The 14,252-nt window shown below is 40.0% G+C and overlaps 1 protein-coding gene across 5 annotated transcripts in view; it reads left to right on the forward strand.

The window, feature by feature from the left end:
* Nucleotides 1–594: 594 nt before the first annotated feature.
* FAM13C (family with sequence similarity 13 member C) overlaps nucleotides 595–14,252 on the forward strand; it is a 179,166-nt gene continuing 165,508 nt past the window's right edge. For 4 of the 5 annotated variants that reach the window (XM_078434263.2, XM_078434264.2, XM_078434265.2 and 1 more), the window contains exons 1-3: nucleotides 759–929; nucleotides 7,576–7,632; nucleotides 10,950–11,151. In XM_078434263.2, coding sequence (XP_078290389.2) covers nucleotides 868–929; nucleotides 7,576–7,632; nucleotides 10,950–11,151 — 321 coding nt within the window. In that variant the 5' untranslated portion in view covers nucleotides 759–867. The other variant, XM_078434267.2, reaches the window with a different exon arrangement.

The raw sequence follows: 14,252 nt of genomic DNA on the forward strand, positions 1-14,252 counted from the left end.
ATGGCATTTGTGGATTCCATCTCTCGCCCTTTGTAAGGGTGCTTGGGAGTGGCACTCAGACCGGCTACTCTGGGCACAGCACACCCCACCCCTTGCACGGCCCTCCAGTCCCCAGTACGGCCTGGAATAAATTCTCCACTGGCCCTGCGTGGGTTCATTCATAGCCCTGTCCTCAAGAAGCTGGGCGCTTCCTCTCTGAGACTGAAATGACAGTGCAGACCAAGCGGGTGTGATGCAGTGAGCCCTCCTTCAAATGCAGGGCAATAAAAAGCAACACACATACACACACACACACACACACACACACACACACACACACACAGCAAAAACAACAGCTATGTCCTCTTCTCCATCGTCGTTCCCTCCTGACGGATGAATTTCTGCGAGCCTCCATCCCTAGAGGGGGTAGCTCTGTAAAATTGGCAGGAGACGTCTGGAAGAAAGCAAGTCCCCCAGCGATTTCAGCACCTAGGCAGAAACGGCTGGGCTTTCCCACTGCCAGCCCCGGGGTGGCTGGCACCAAGAGGCCTGGACTAAACGAGGTGCGGGGCCGGCGAGGTTGAGGTCCGGTAACTCTCCAGGCACTCTTTGCGCGGATCCTGGGGGGCCCGGGGCCCAGGGCCAGCTCCGCCACTGCGCCCCGCCCAGCTCTATCCCCGCAGCCTCGCGGGCTGCTGGGCTTTGTGGTTCGCCCGTGCGGCTGGGCCCCAGCTGGGGGTGTCGTTGCGAGCATGTGCAGACAGCAGCCCAAGGTAGAGCAAGCGTGCCGGGCGAGCCCTGAGACTTGCCTTGCAATGCCATGTTTGTGTGTGTGCTCTAACTCCCGGAGAGCAATCAGGGAGACGGCTCCCCCGCCGGACTTGGCTGATGTTTTCTTGTTTCTGTTTCAGCCTTCAGGATAATTCCTTCAGCAGCACCGCTGTAACAGAGTAAGTGATTCTTGCTGTTAAAATAACACTTGCATGCCTTTCTCTGGAAGCAACTATCGTGAAGGTATCTTCCACCGTCCCCCGCCGCTTTTCGTATTAGATGCATTGTCTCTTGTAATCTGGGCTCTGAAGACCGGGAGAGGTGCTGACTGATGATGGGGCCCAGAAATCTTTACAGGTTGAAATCAGCCTTTTAGCAGCTATGGGGGGAGAGATCATAACAAGCTAATTGCTTGCAGGAGCTCAGTGCTCTAAGATATGTATTCTTGGAGCTCAAATTAAAAAAAAAAAAAAAAATGTATTTGACATGTCAGAAAGGAAGCTTTGTTTTATTTTGCCAACATTGGTGTCAGTTTTCACGGAGCATGCTGTATACATTTACAACAAATGGAAGATAGATGTGAAATGACTTGAGTTGAATTCTAGCATGTGGTAAACAGGTTAAACTTGTTCTTACCCTCTCTTGTCTACAGATTTTTAAGACACAGTGAACTTTTCTTCGTTCCCTTTGTCATTTTTTGTCTTCTGACCTCAAAGATGTGGCTATAGGAGGAATAAACCATCTTGTCCTATGGCTAAAGCTGCTGATCGGGGCAACTAACATAATTTAAACATGGAATGAAGGAGTATAGTATTTTACTCAAGGCCAGCAGTCATAGTATTTTTTATTAGATATAGTTCATGGTTTTAATTCTTGTCATCCCTTCCTAATGGGATGTTTTCCTAATATTATACTATACATATATGTTACAAATTAGTAGGTAGTATGTTATACTAATATATGTAATTTGCATAAAATTTACATATATACATGTATATGAAGTATCTGCACTGCATTTAGCAGTCTTTCTAGGCTAACTCATGATGTTTACTTCTGGGACCTTTTGGTAAAGTCACTCAGCAGCTGTTCAGGAAAAAGGGATGTATACATACATCCCTTTTTTAAACATACTCACCTATGTTTAAAAAATGCTGCAGGTTTGATATAGAAAAGCCCAGTAACTCAGGAACTGTTTGCTAAAATTTCCTAAAAGGCAAATAAATGTGGGAATAGATACATGAGTGTCAAGTTTTACCACAGTCATAATGACTTGGTGATGGAAGGGTAAGATTCTACAGGACTTCCCAGGTCCCATGGTTTCCCACATCTTTTGTTTCTGCGTTTGGATATGCTGCTCTCTTATTGTCAAGCTTTGGGCTCACTTAACTGGAGTTACTTAAAAAAACAACAATCCAGGATTGACTTTACAAGATGCCATATAAAATACTCACTGGGGCCAGCATCTGTTAATGAGATTGCTGCAACTTTGGTTTTCTAAAAGCCGGAGAGAGGAGGAGGGAACGTGTGCTGAGGTATGCACGCCAAAGATAGGCCGTGACTTCCTGGTTCAGGTTCACAGGTGGTGCTCTCCTCCCTTTGCTGTGCTTATAGGCACCAAGTGCTTTCTGTGCCTGATTCTTGGGAGCCCTGTGTGGCTGAATCCCCAGAGTCAGCCTCAGACATAGGGGCTTCAAAATGAGATACTCAGTTCCAGATTTCACATGGACATTTTTTTAAAAAAGGTTTTACACTTAACTGTGGGAAAAGTCTGGTACTTTTTCTTTGGATACTCCTCAAGGAGTTCTGATTGCATAAGATCCTGTTGTTGTTTTCAGAGAGGTGACAGTGATTTATTTTATAAGGCCCTGAGTGACAATTGGAATGCCATCTGGCTAATCTAAAAATGAAAGGAGTATATTTAAAAATACCAAAAGCTTCATAGGTGTCACACAGCACAAAGTAGGGTCACTGAAAACTAGTTATTGTCTAGTGTAACATTTTCTCCTCTCATCAGGAATACAAAACATTTTCCTTGGTTTTTTGGCATTACCCCAAAGCCAACAGGACCAGGATCGCTATCCTGAGAATTAGATGTAGCAGGTGCTCAGTAAATATTTGGGAGTGGTCTTAACATACACAGAGGAGGCACTTGCCTCCTTGTCTGTTCTGGATACATACAAACTTCCTTCCCTCCTGCCCCTATCCCTCCTACTTCCTCCTACCCACACTCACTTTTTTTTTGTATCTGAAATTGCACCCAGAGATTATTTCTTTTGCATGAAGGCCTCTGGTGGTGACCCTTATTAAAATGGAAATTAAAAAGTCTGTGCCCCTGGGAGGCAGATTCAAGTTGTCATTAACACTTTAATATAATTTATGTTATCAGGTAGTCTAGCCTGGTAGGGGTGAGCTTGGCCTCCTGGGGGTCTCTTAAGAGTCAAAGGGAAGGGAAATTGGGAGGGACTTAAGGACAGATTTTATTCTCTTCTCGGTTTTTTCCCAGGCCTGGCACTGTTTGTGCAGTTCTGAACCAATTCAGTTTCTTTTTATACCCAAATTCTTCCAAGATCAGAATGGCCTTGGACTTCCCTTCTGTATCTGCAGGGTCCTTTTATCTATTTTTCCATGGTCATTTCCTATGTTGCTCTGGCTACGTTGCTATATGAAATGAAGCCTGGCCAGCAAATGCATTCTGCAATGAATTAGTTATCATCTGAAGTAGTGGTTCTCAAAACTGATCATCAGTATGAACTGGGGAAGGACATTGAAACATGTACAAGAGGGGCGCCTGGGTGGCTCAGCCGGTTAAGCAGCCGACTTCAGCTCAGGTCATGATCTCGTGGTCCATGAGTTCGAGCCCCGTGTCGGGCTCTGTGCTGACAGCTCAGAGCCTGGAGCCTGTTTCAATTCTGTGTCTCCCTCTCTCTGACCCTCCCCCATTCATGCTCTGTCTCTTTCTGTCTCAAAAATAAATAAACGTTAAAAAAAAATTAAAAAAAAAGAAACATGTACAAGATTCAGTTTCCCAGACTTTATCCCAAAATGGGAACCTACCATTGGCGATTATATTGGAGTCAGCCCAGTGATGGGCTTTGTAAACTTTTAAGTCAGTGTTAGTTATGTTTGTGTGTTTTTGAGAAGGCAGTCTGGTTTGAAAATTCACATTCCTGGGCCTCACCCTCAGGGAGCTAGCCATCTAGTGACACTGAGGTGCTAGTAGGGCCCAAGCCTGCCCTTTTAATCAGGATCCCAAAGAATGCTAATGCAAATGGTTCTGGAGACACACTGAGAAATCCCATAGGATTTCAGGCTGCACCTCTGCACCTTTGATCTCAGGGAACACAGGACTACTGCGTGAATGGGAGTCTCCTTCTTGGCACAACCACATTTTATCTAATAACCAATGTGAGGCCTCTCTTCTCATTTACCCCAAGTCAATAAAAAGAACCTCTCATGGGCACTTCTTTCCCCACCATTATTCTAAGAAACAAGTCATTCTCCTTCTTTTGCGAGCCTCTGGAATATAAACTAAAGAGACTATTTGGAAGGCTCAGTATGGTGGAGCAGAAATACCACAGGGACCATTGCCTTCCACGTTGGACTTGGGCAATTCCTTCACCTCTTGTGTGAAGGTGGCCCTTACCTGATTGCATCGGCAGGCTTAACCGAGATGCTATGAAAAAGAAGGTAAGCGGTGAAGGTTAAGTCCCACATAAGATTTTCTTGTTTGTGATTGATAGAGGGAATAAAACTCCGAGAGGGAAAAAGGTAACAACCCTGAGCATTTCACAAAGAAGTGATTGCAAGGACAAATTATCCATATATTGTCTGGGTAACAACAAATCAAGAACTCGGGGACTTAGACCCTAGTTGATGAGACTTCAAAGGAAGTCATTTAATAGAGGTGCTGTTCACATTTTTTTTAACTACAAACAGTAGTAAGAAAAACATTTTATTTTATTTTATTTTATTTTAAAGAGAAAGACAGAGACAGAGAGAGAGAATGAGCAGTGGAGGGGCAGAGAGAGAGAGAGAGAGAGAGAGAGAGAGAGAGAGAATCTTATGATTCTCATAAGAGAGATCTCATGACCTTGAGATCATGACCTTAGCCAAAATCAAGAATCTGGATGCTCAACTGACTGAGCCATCCAGGCGCCCCAAGAAAAACATTTTATAACGCAATCCAGCACACACATATATACATGACTTATTTAAATAAGTTCTGTGAAATAACACTTAAACCTTATGATACTGCTATGTTGTATTCTATTTCTCTAACAACAATAACAGCATGCTGGTAGCTGCTATCTAATTTCAAGACCTACTAATAGGTCACAGTTTACGTTTTGAAAAGCATTGCATGTAGAAGATGCCAAGTTTTGAATATTTAAGGAGATCATTAAAGAGACTGGTCTTTAAATTCCTGTAGTGGGGCTATAATATAGTAAGAAAATGCCATGCCCAAGACCATTGGGGTACTTAGTCTGAGCTGGTTTTCTTATAGGAATGGGGATATCTGGATATGGGTTCCACTGTGGAATCCAGTTTTACAGTTGGTTCAACATTGTACAGGGGGCTCCTGCTCAAGGAATCATCAGAAGAATCACAAAGGAGATGTTAATTCAATACAACTTAATGGTCTTCATCAAAGCAAATGTAAAATCCAACTGGACTAAAAAGCTTGTATATGTGTTCGTGTAAGCCAGTACACAGATCTATTTCATTGCTGTATCTGTGACCTAGGAATTGTGTTTCCTTGAGGGGCTACTGAAATCATTCAATAGGCCTTAAAATTGGATCAGCTAATCAGGATCTGACCTCATACTTAAAAAAGCATGTGCAACTTTGTATGTTCTGGTGCTGAGTTTCCATTTTTACCTAATTGTACTTTGAAAAGTTAATAAATCAAGTGAGGGGGAGAAAAATATGTTCTTGCCAAATTCCCAAACAATAGGTATTGTCGAGCTCTAGGGTTGAAACTCCGATTGAACCTTAGTTCTTTGGAAGCAAAAATTCTAGGTTTCTGTTTGTCGCTGGTTTTTCTACTTTGCAATATTACTTTCATTGGGAAACATTTTTCATTCAAATTACAAAGCTTAGATGATCTATTAAAGTGAATGTCTCTGATGGAGGAGAATAAGGCAATACTTATGAATTCAATTGTTGTTTACATGAGATGGATAGAGTGGCTTACTGACAGTCAAAAACATGAGAAAGCAAGAAAATTTAATTATTTTGTTAAGAAGAGCACTGTATTAAGTCGACCGATTTTTCTTTTTAACTGCCAATAGGAATAAAATATTTCAACAGGCAGAGAGAGTTAGAATCTATGTAGCCTTTGTTTTAATTCATTTAAAAAAAAACCCATAATTTAAAAGGGATTGTGAGGGAAGAGGACTGGAGCTTTCATCAATTTGTTCTGTGGACAAGTTATATACCATTGCAAGCAAGGAATATTTAAAAATTATAAATGATTTCATAAAGTATGAATATTATTATTATATTATGGTGATATTACATATGTATGTATTTATTTTTGTCTACTCATTACATTGTGAATCTCTCAGGGCAGGGTGGAGGACTTTTTCAACTTTGTGTCCTTTAGAAGTAGTGCTACTAAAAGTATGGGCCCCAAAATTGTTTGTAACTTGCCTGAGACAAGGAAAGTACAGAAATAGGGAGTAAGAATTTAATAAATTTTATGGGAATTTGGCATCCCTGTGGCATTTTTACCAAACTACCATAGTGGATTGGAAATAGAAAACAAACTGGTCAGTCCTAAATCCCAAAGAGTTTGAGAAGCACACCTCCAATGCCTAATAAGTACCTGAAAGATAGCAAATGTTCCATAAATGCTTGTTAAATTATTTCCAGTCTTGCTGAGGAGCCAGAGCTAATGATTGTATTCAAACATTTATTGGATGCCTACTTTGGGGTACCACTGTGGGCACTGTGGCGGTTTATCTAGAAAAAAATATCATTTCTTCTCAAGGAATTAATAACTAATTAAAAGAGCTCAGAGGTATGAAGGAATTACAGAGCAGTGTGAGGCAAGATACAGTTGGTTACCCAAACCTCAGAATGAAGAGTAAACATTTATGTATCAAGGTTAAAGTAGGAATGTGGCCTGTGGGTGAACTTGGTTCATGGAGCTCATAAGACTTCATTTGGGCAAGTGAAGGATAAGTAGGAGTTGGAGATGGAAAAGCATTCCAGGCTGGAGCAGGATAGGAAGGGCTGAGAACAGGAACAAAGGCTCCCTCCTACACTAGAGTGAGAGAGTGGTCTTGCTCTAGATTCCCTCAGGCAGTGTTGAACACAGAAGACTTTTCATTTAGAGGAGCCACGAATTTTTCACCAGGTTATTCCAGAAGTTTTGTGATAAGGAAGGGGACTGAGAAAGTCTGGAGGCCAATGAAGGAAGCCAAATGGAAGCTGATGTGGTTTATGATTGCCTGAGGCAGAGGAAATTTCAAGAGGCAGACAGTGCATTCGAGCCAAGAATAATCCACCAATCTTGGTGTTAGATGTCCCTCAAGTGCTTTGAACACTTCAGTCCTTGCCAAAATCTTGTTAGTTTAGGTGATTCAGAGCAGTGGATCATAAAGGAGTGTTACCTCTAGTTCTGAGGTATGATCACATATGACAACATTGGTGTCATTACCTGGTACACATGTTGGGAATTGGAGCTAGTTTGAGAGAGAGAGAGTGGTCAGGGTTGTTCTATTTTTTAGTTTACTGAACTAATCGAAGATAATTCAGACTCTTGCTGCTTCTGCTGCTACAGACTGTTGGATCTGATGTGGTTTTGTTCCTTCTCTCCAGGTGTGACGAAGACACAGTCTCCCTACATGAAGATCAGACTGATTGCTCCAGTCTCAGGTATGACCCACAATTGCCTGGTTCTTAATTATGAAGGACAGAAATCATTTGGGTCTAGGCTCCTTTGTTTCCTCTTTGAATTACAGTCACTTGTTCTTGTGTGTAAGTTCTTCTAATAAACTATCAGTTCTTAAAGGAAGTTTTGTCTTGTCCAGTTTTGGGATGCTCCCCTTAGTACCCAGGCAGTGCCTTCATATGGGGAATGCTAATTAAATGTTTACTGAATTAAATATTGATTATACCATCTCAATGTTCCCATCATAGAGCCTGTGGAAGAGATTATAGATTCATTCACCAAACATGTCATCAAATGTTTGGAGTATGGTCCTGGTCATCGAGGGGTTCATGGTATGGCAAAACCTTCACAGTTAACTTTCTTCCATATTTGCTTGTTCAGAGCACTTTCATGTACATTTTATTATTTAATCCAAACAACTGAAAGGAGGCTGATGTTTCTCTCTTTATCTGGTAGTAGGGAAACTGAGGCTCAGAGGGATTATAGCTCATCCAAGCTAACATAGCTACCATGAAGCAGAATTTGGACTCAGGTCTCTCTGACTCTCAAGTCCGTTTGTTAGATAACAAACAATTGTTGAAGGCCTATTTTTTTGTGCCAGAAACCAGTCAATATAGATGATGATGCTACAGTGCATTAAGTACATTTTACTAGCGTGGACAGAGGATTCATTTAGAAGGACCAAATAGCCCAGAGAGGTTTCTGGGATGGATTCCTAAAGAAAATTACAATAGCACATGACGTGTGTGTGTGTGTGTGTGTGTGTGTGTGTGTGATATAAGGCCAAGAAAAAGAGGATGCCACCAAGCAGAGGGAGCAACTTACTGGAAAACCAACAGAGGGTCGTAGGAATAGCAGGCAGTTCAGGATGGCAGGAGTCTTGAGAGCCTGTGGGAGTGAGGAGGCCAGGAGTGGTAAGAACTGAAGCTCCAGAGATAAACAAACATGGATTTCAAAGGGTTTATGTACCTTGCTAAGGAGTTTGGAATTTATCCTGGAGGTATTGGAGAGACTAAAAAGGGCACTCAGTTTTTTCTTTACAAAAAACCATTTGGCTAAAGCCCTGTGAGCATAACAATAGCTCCCATTTATTGGGTTGTGGCCTTGAGCCAGCTTCCTATGGCAGGTATTTCATAGGGACTGTCTTGTCTTTGCAAGGTGGAGAGACATCCATCTTAGGATGAGGACCAGAGAGGTGACATGCTGTGGACCAGGTGACACAACTAATATGTGGGAGGATCTTTCAGACTCTTATTCTTTTCAGAACACCACTTACTTGTTCATTCTCAGTTATAAATGATTCCAATAAGTAGTGGCATAAATTACATAACTTGTACTTTCCTGTTTTGGAGATTCTGAGGAACCATTAACAGGTTAGAAAGACATTTCTAAAGATGACTTTTGTATTTAGGTTCTAAGTTTGTGTAATGAGAGAAAGATACTTTTAGCTCCCCCTGATCATGTTCCTTGTTTTTCAAGTCAAGGAGGTGAACAAGATGATTTTATAAATTGGGGGCACCTTGAAAATATGTAAAAATGAAGTCCAGGTATTATTTTAGGAATAAGTGTATCAAAAGAGTAATTTTAGATTTGAAAACTGACATTTTCCCACTTATTCTTGAATATTCTAGAATTTTCCTTGAATGAGGACCCATTTAGGTTTACTGTAAAGACAGCCATTCCTTTTGTTTCTCACCGGGGAACACAGAGTGCATGAATGAACATTCTTTGTTTCCAGTGATAGAAATTTCAAATGAACCAGTACAATTCCAACTCATGGTTTCACATCACTTTCCAAATCCATTAGTGAGTTAGAATTTTTTAAATTGTAGCCGATCTTAAGGGAAAATATTAACCAGTGTCACTGGCACTGACTTGTGATTTTTTTTTTCAGTTACTAATACTGAAGAATTGTTTCACTTGTTGGGTTCTCCTTTATCAGGCATTATGAAGTTTGTTCTGAGGCTTAAGATGAACTGTTTGACATAGTTTTATTTCCACGCCTTGCCTGACTACACCCTGATCATGCGCCAGACTTCCTATCCTGATGTTTGCTTTGATCTTTTCCCAGAGGCTAACTGGAGTTCATCCTTTCAATATCAGTTCTGTGAATTTAATCTCTCTTTTACTTGTGAAAAGGCATCTTGAACAGGGGCACAGAAATCCTTTGTTTGCTGGTCTTGTTTTTTGGCTTTAGGTATCCTTGAACCATGAGGAATTGCTTCCTAACTGACCTTGTCAAAATCTCTTTTATGGGTTCTCCAATCAGGGAGCAGGAGAGAAAAACAGCACCTGCGGGAAATGGTCACTCCTAGAGAATTGCATGATCTAGTACCAAATGATTGCCAGTGGATTGAGGTTGAGGATACTGATTGTATAAAGTGAATGCCCCATTTGGTTATATCCCTGGATTCTTAGCAAAATAAGAATATAAAATGCACCTAGATTTAAGAAGGATTAATGACTTCAAATAAAAGTGTTATGTCACTCCTTTGGAGGAAATTGAAACAGTGGGGTGATACTGTATGAATTTGTTTGCTTAGTGAAAATTAAAATGCCACCCCGGCACTAAATGTATGGAGGTAACGCCAGTCCATTCAGTCACCTCCAGCAATTCCTCACTGATGAAAGCCTGACAACAGGATCTTCGAGTGTGCACTGAGGGTGTTGTCAGATGGTTTGCTTGGGTAAAATTTTGCCCTTGTTTTATATTTTTTTCAAGTAGCATGTTTCTTATCAAAGTAGACCCTGTTAAACTTCTAGAGGCCTTTGAAAACTGTAGGGAGATGATTACAAACATGCCAGGGAAGAGGAAATAGCATGCTTTAAATCAAAGACATATATGCAGGAGAGTCTGAAGACCTAGCTACCACTCTGGGTCTGGGTGAATTAGCCCTTCTGTTAAGCACTTCATTTAATCTCTGAGGTTTACAGTCTTACTCTATAAAACTGGGATGATGATCTCTAACCTGAATCTCACATTATTATTGTGAGAGAAAAAAATATGTACATGAAAGCATCTTGAAGTGAAAAATTAAAAACAGATGTGATCGTATGCACAAAGTCACAACTACAAAAAAAAAAGTATGTATTCACCAGCAAAGATTAGAAGGGACTATGGAGTGATCTAAAGAGTGAAATTCACATTTCTTCGGTTCTTGTTCCTGTGAAACTAAGTCTACTCTAAACATTTTGCTAGATACCATATAAATAGAGCAGCTATGAGTATGCCAGCCTCGCTTTCCCGAAGCAGTTTAATACTTTTTTGGGTGCTTTCTAAATTGGGCCTTTCCTGTTTTAGAGATGAAGACAATAAAGAAAATTACCCCGAAGCCGGGGCTCTCCTAGAGGAGCCCGCACCACCCTCTCGGGAGCCACAGCAGCATGTAGAGCAGACCTTGCTGGTGGACGGCGTGCTGCGACCCAACATGGGCAACTTCAAGTCCCGGAAGCCCAAGATCCTGCTCAAGGCAGAGAGCGGGAGGAGCCACGGAGAAAGTCAGGTAGTGGGTTGTACCTCCAGACCTTTGCCACACTCTGGCAGGCTGTGTGAGCACCTTATTTTTCAGGAGGTGATGAGGCATCTTGAGGTGTCAGTGCGCAAACCACCCAGCACAGTTCTCTGAGCAGGCTGATAATTTAGCGCCCTTTCAAACTGATACTCTTGAATACTGGGCTTTGACATAGGTTCAAAGGAGATGCTGCAATCTTTGCAGGGGAGAGTAGAGGAGGATCTCCTACCATCTTCACTTATCCAGGTCATGTAGCTCTTGCCCCGCATTTGGAGATTCTTCTTAGCAAAAGTCCCAAGTTTACTCTGAGCCATTCACTTTAGGCTGCAATTTAGTAGCCTTGGATAAATATTCAAGTGTGCATGCATGTGCCAGTTTGTATGTGTGTATAGCATCTGGTTCTTTGAGGTCAATGTGTTTAAATGAATGAACGAAGCATTTTTTTCACTTGATTTGGGTAATAAATTTACAGTTTCTATTTTTTTTCAAACTTTCTCTAAGTGTAGAGGTATGTAGCAAAGAATGTGATGTTTTTAAATCTTAAAAACTCCACAAATAATTTGTGATGCTTTTAAAAAAAGATGAAATGAATATAATCTACTTTAATCTTACTAGGAAATTAATGAAATTATACTTGTAATGCACTTAATGTAGTTTTGGGGACACAGGTGCTTCATTAATATTAACTTTGCTTTTTTGTTAACATTTAAGTCTTAAAGATAATGTGGGAGGTTCTATGCATAATAGATTAATTATATAATAATTTTAAGTCCAGTCCTATATAGCAAATGGGCACTAGGTGATCTTCCTATTAGAACAACTTTAGCTGAACACTTTATTTGACCTTGTTATTTTCTTATTTGTCTTGTGATTTTTATCTAATTTCTTCCTTAGCATTAAGACCTATTAATGCGTCAGTTAAGTTTGCAATAAAATGAAAACACCCTCTGCATTCATAAAGCTGTGTTGTAATTATTTTAAACTGAGTTGACTTTCAGAGAGAAGTGAGTGTGAAATACTATTTGAGTTATCATAAACTTGAGACCCTGTCTATTACTGAATACACCTAATCTTATTAGAAGTGTGGTGTTGGGGAGGATACAGGTACCCAAAGGGCTGCCTGCAGAGTCTGATGGGTTTCAGGGAGGCTCTGATCTTGAATCTCCTACCAAGGGTCACTTGTGACACTTTGGGCTTTGGGTGACCAGCCATTTCTGCTAGAGTGCTCTCTTTCTTGTCATCCTATAATCTGGCTCGCAGAAATTACATAGCTGTCACTTGTAATAAGGTGCTAATGGAGCATGCAATTCCAATCCATTGCTCATACACAGGAAGATATCTGGAGATATACTTGTATTGTCTTTGCTGCTAGTACAGCAGTGGAATCCTGGAGTGCAGGTAGAATTTCCAGTTCATTCCTAACATCTCTACCCACACAAGGAGATTCCCCCCTCCAGTGACTAAGAGAACTTTTATAATATTAGATTATTCATCTTTGGGAGAAATTTGAAACACATTTCATTCTTCCTATTTTCTTTGGGTACAGAGAATTTACACTGGTTGAGTATTGAGCAAAAACTGAATCTATAAGTAATACTATTAATAAAATCAGCTAACATGTATTTCAGTATTTACTGTGTTCTGGGCATGTACCATGTTTTACCACAATCCCACGGAATGGGTATTATTATCTTTTTCTGTAAAGGAAAAAGTAAGGAGTAGAGGGATTACATAATGCCTCTAAACAGAATTGGAAGAACTCGGGTGGAAGGTCTTTTCCATAAAAGCACAGTGTTGCTAACAAGCGGTACACAGATATTCCCAGATCTAGTGATTTACCTAATCCCTTATCCTACTCACACCTTAATTTTTATATAAAACCTGCGATTTCACTCTGGAATTTTTTTCCTATGCTGATATGTTGTGCTGCGAATCAGTAATTACTTACTTAGAAAAGACTACTTTGGGGAGAATTTTATAAATGTAATTTTTCTTTTCTGCCTTAAAGCTTTGTAATATTGGTCACTGAAGCTAGATAAATGTTGAGTGAATGTTAGCTTGTAGGATGCAAGTTTCTTAAGGTCAGTGATTCAGTCCTTGTCTATCTTTGGATCTATAGCATTCAGTAGTCACTCAGTATTATTTGTTGAATGATTCAAAACTGGTAAGAGAGGTGTATACATGATTGTATCATCTTTTTTTTTGTGAAATGTGTGTTCTCAATCAGTTGTGAAAGTTACATTTTAAAAGAATATAATCATGACTCTCTTATAACTATAAAATAAAGATTATCAAAGATTTTATTTAAATTATTAATTAATAAGGGAATCAGTAAGATATTACAACCAGTTCAAAAGAGAATGCAAAGTATCACACATTTGTAGTCTGACAAGAATTACAGAAATAAATTTACAAATGGACACAAAATTAGCAAAACTTATAATATCCATTGGGTAGTAATCAATTACTTTCTCTTGGACATGAGAAATTATTTGCATTATGGTCAATATCTATAAGTTCACTTCTGTGGCTATAGCCTTGTAAAATACCCTATTCATAGACAAAAGCAAAAATTATCCAGATGGATGAGCTAGCCAGGGTATCTACTAAATTTCAAAGTCATTTATAATTTTTATAATCTCAAAGAAAGATTATTCTTAATCACAAAATAAGGCTAGTCTCATTAGGTTTGGCCTGAGTAATTACATAGGCATAGCAAGAGTGTTAATTTACCATATAGGTCTTCTTAAGTATGCTTTGCAAAATCTAAAGCCATTCACTATTGAATAACTACAAAATTAACTTTTCTCTGGGAATTTCATTAATGCCTCTATTATTTGCAATCCCAAGGCAAGGAAGACAAGTTCAAGAAACTCCATCCATTATATTTCAACCGCAATACCTATGCACTTGGATAAATTTCTCTCTTCTTGACTTCCCCAAAATAACATTAGGTTCCTAGCTTTCCAGGAAGTGACCATCATTACCACATGTAAGATTGGACCCTGTAAGCCGGATAACAGGCCAGTTATCCAAGGAAGACTCTGTAGGCACAGGCTTCATAAGTAAAATCACATTTGTTCCTTAAAGTG

Source organism: Panthera onca, chromosome D2, assembly GCF_046562875.1.
Source record: "Panthera onca isolate mPanOnc1 chromosome D2, mPanOnc1 haplotype 2, whole genome shotgun sequence".
Classification (NCBI taxonomy): Eukaryota; Metazoa; Chordata; class Mammalia; order Carnivora; family Felidae; genus Panthera; species Panthera onca.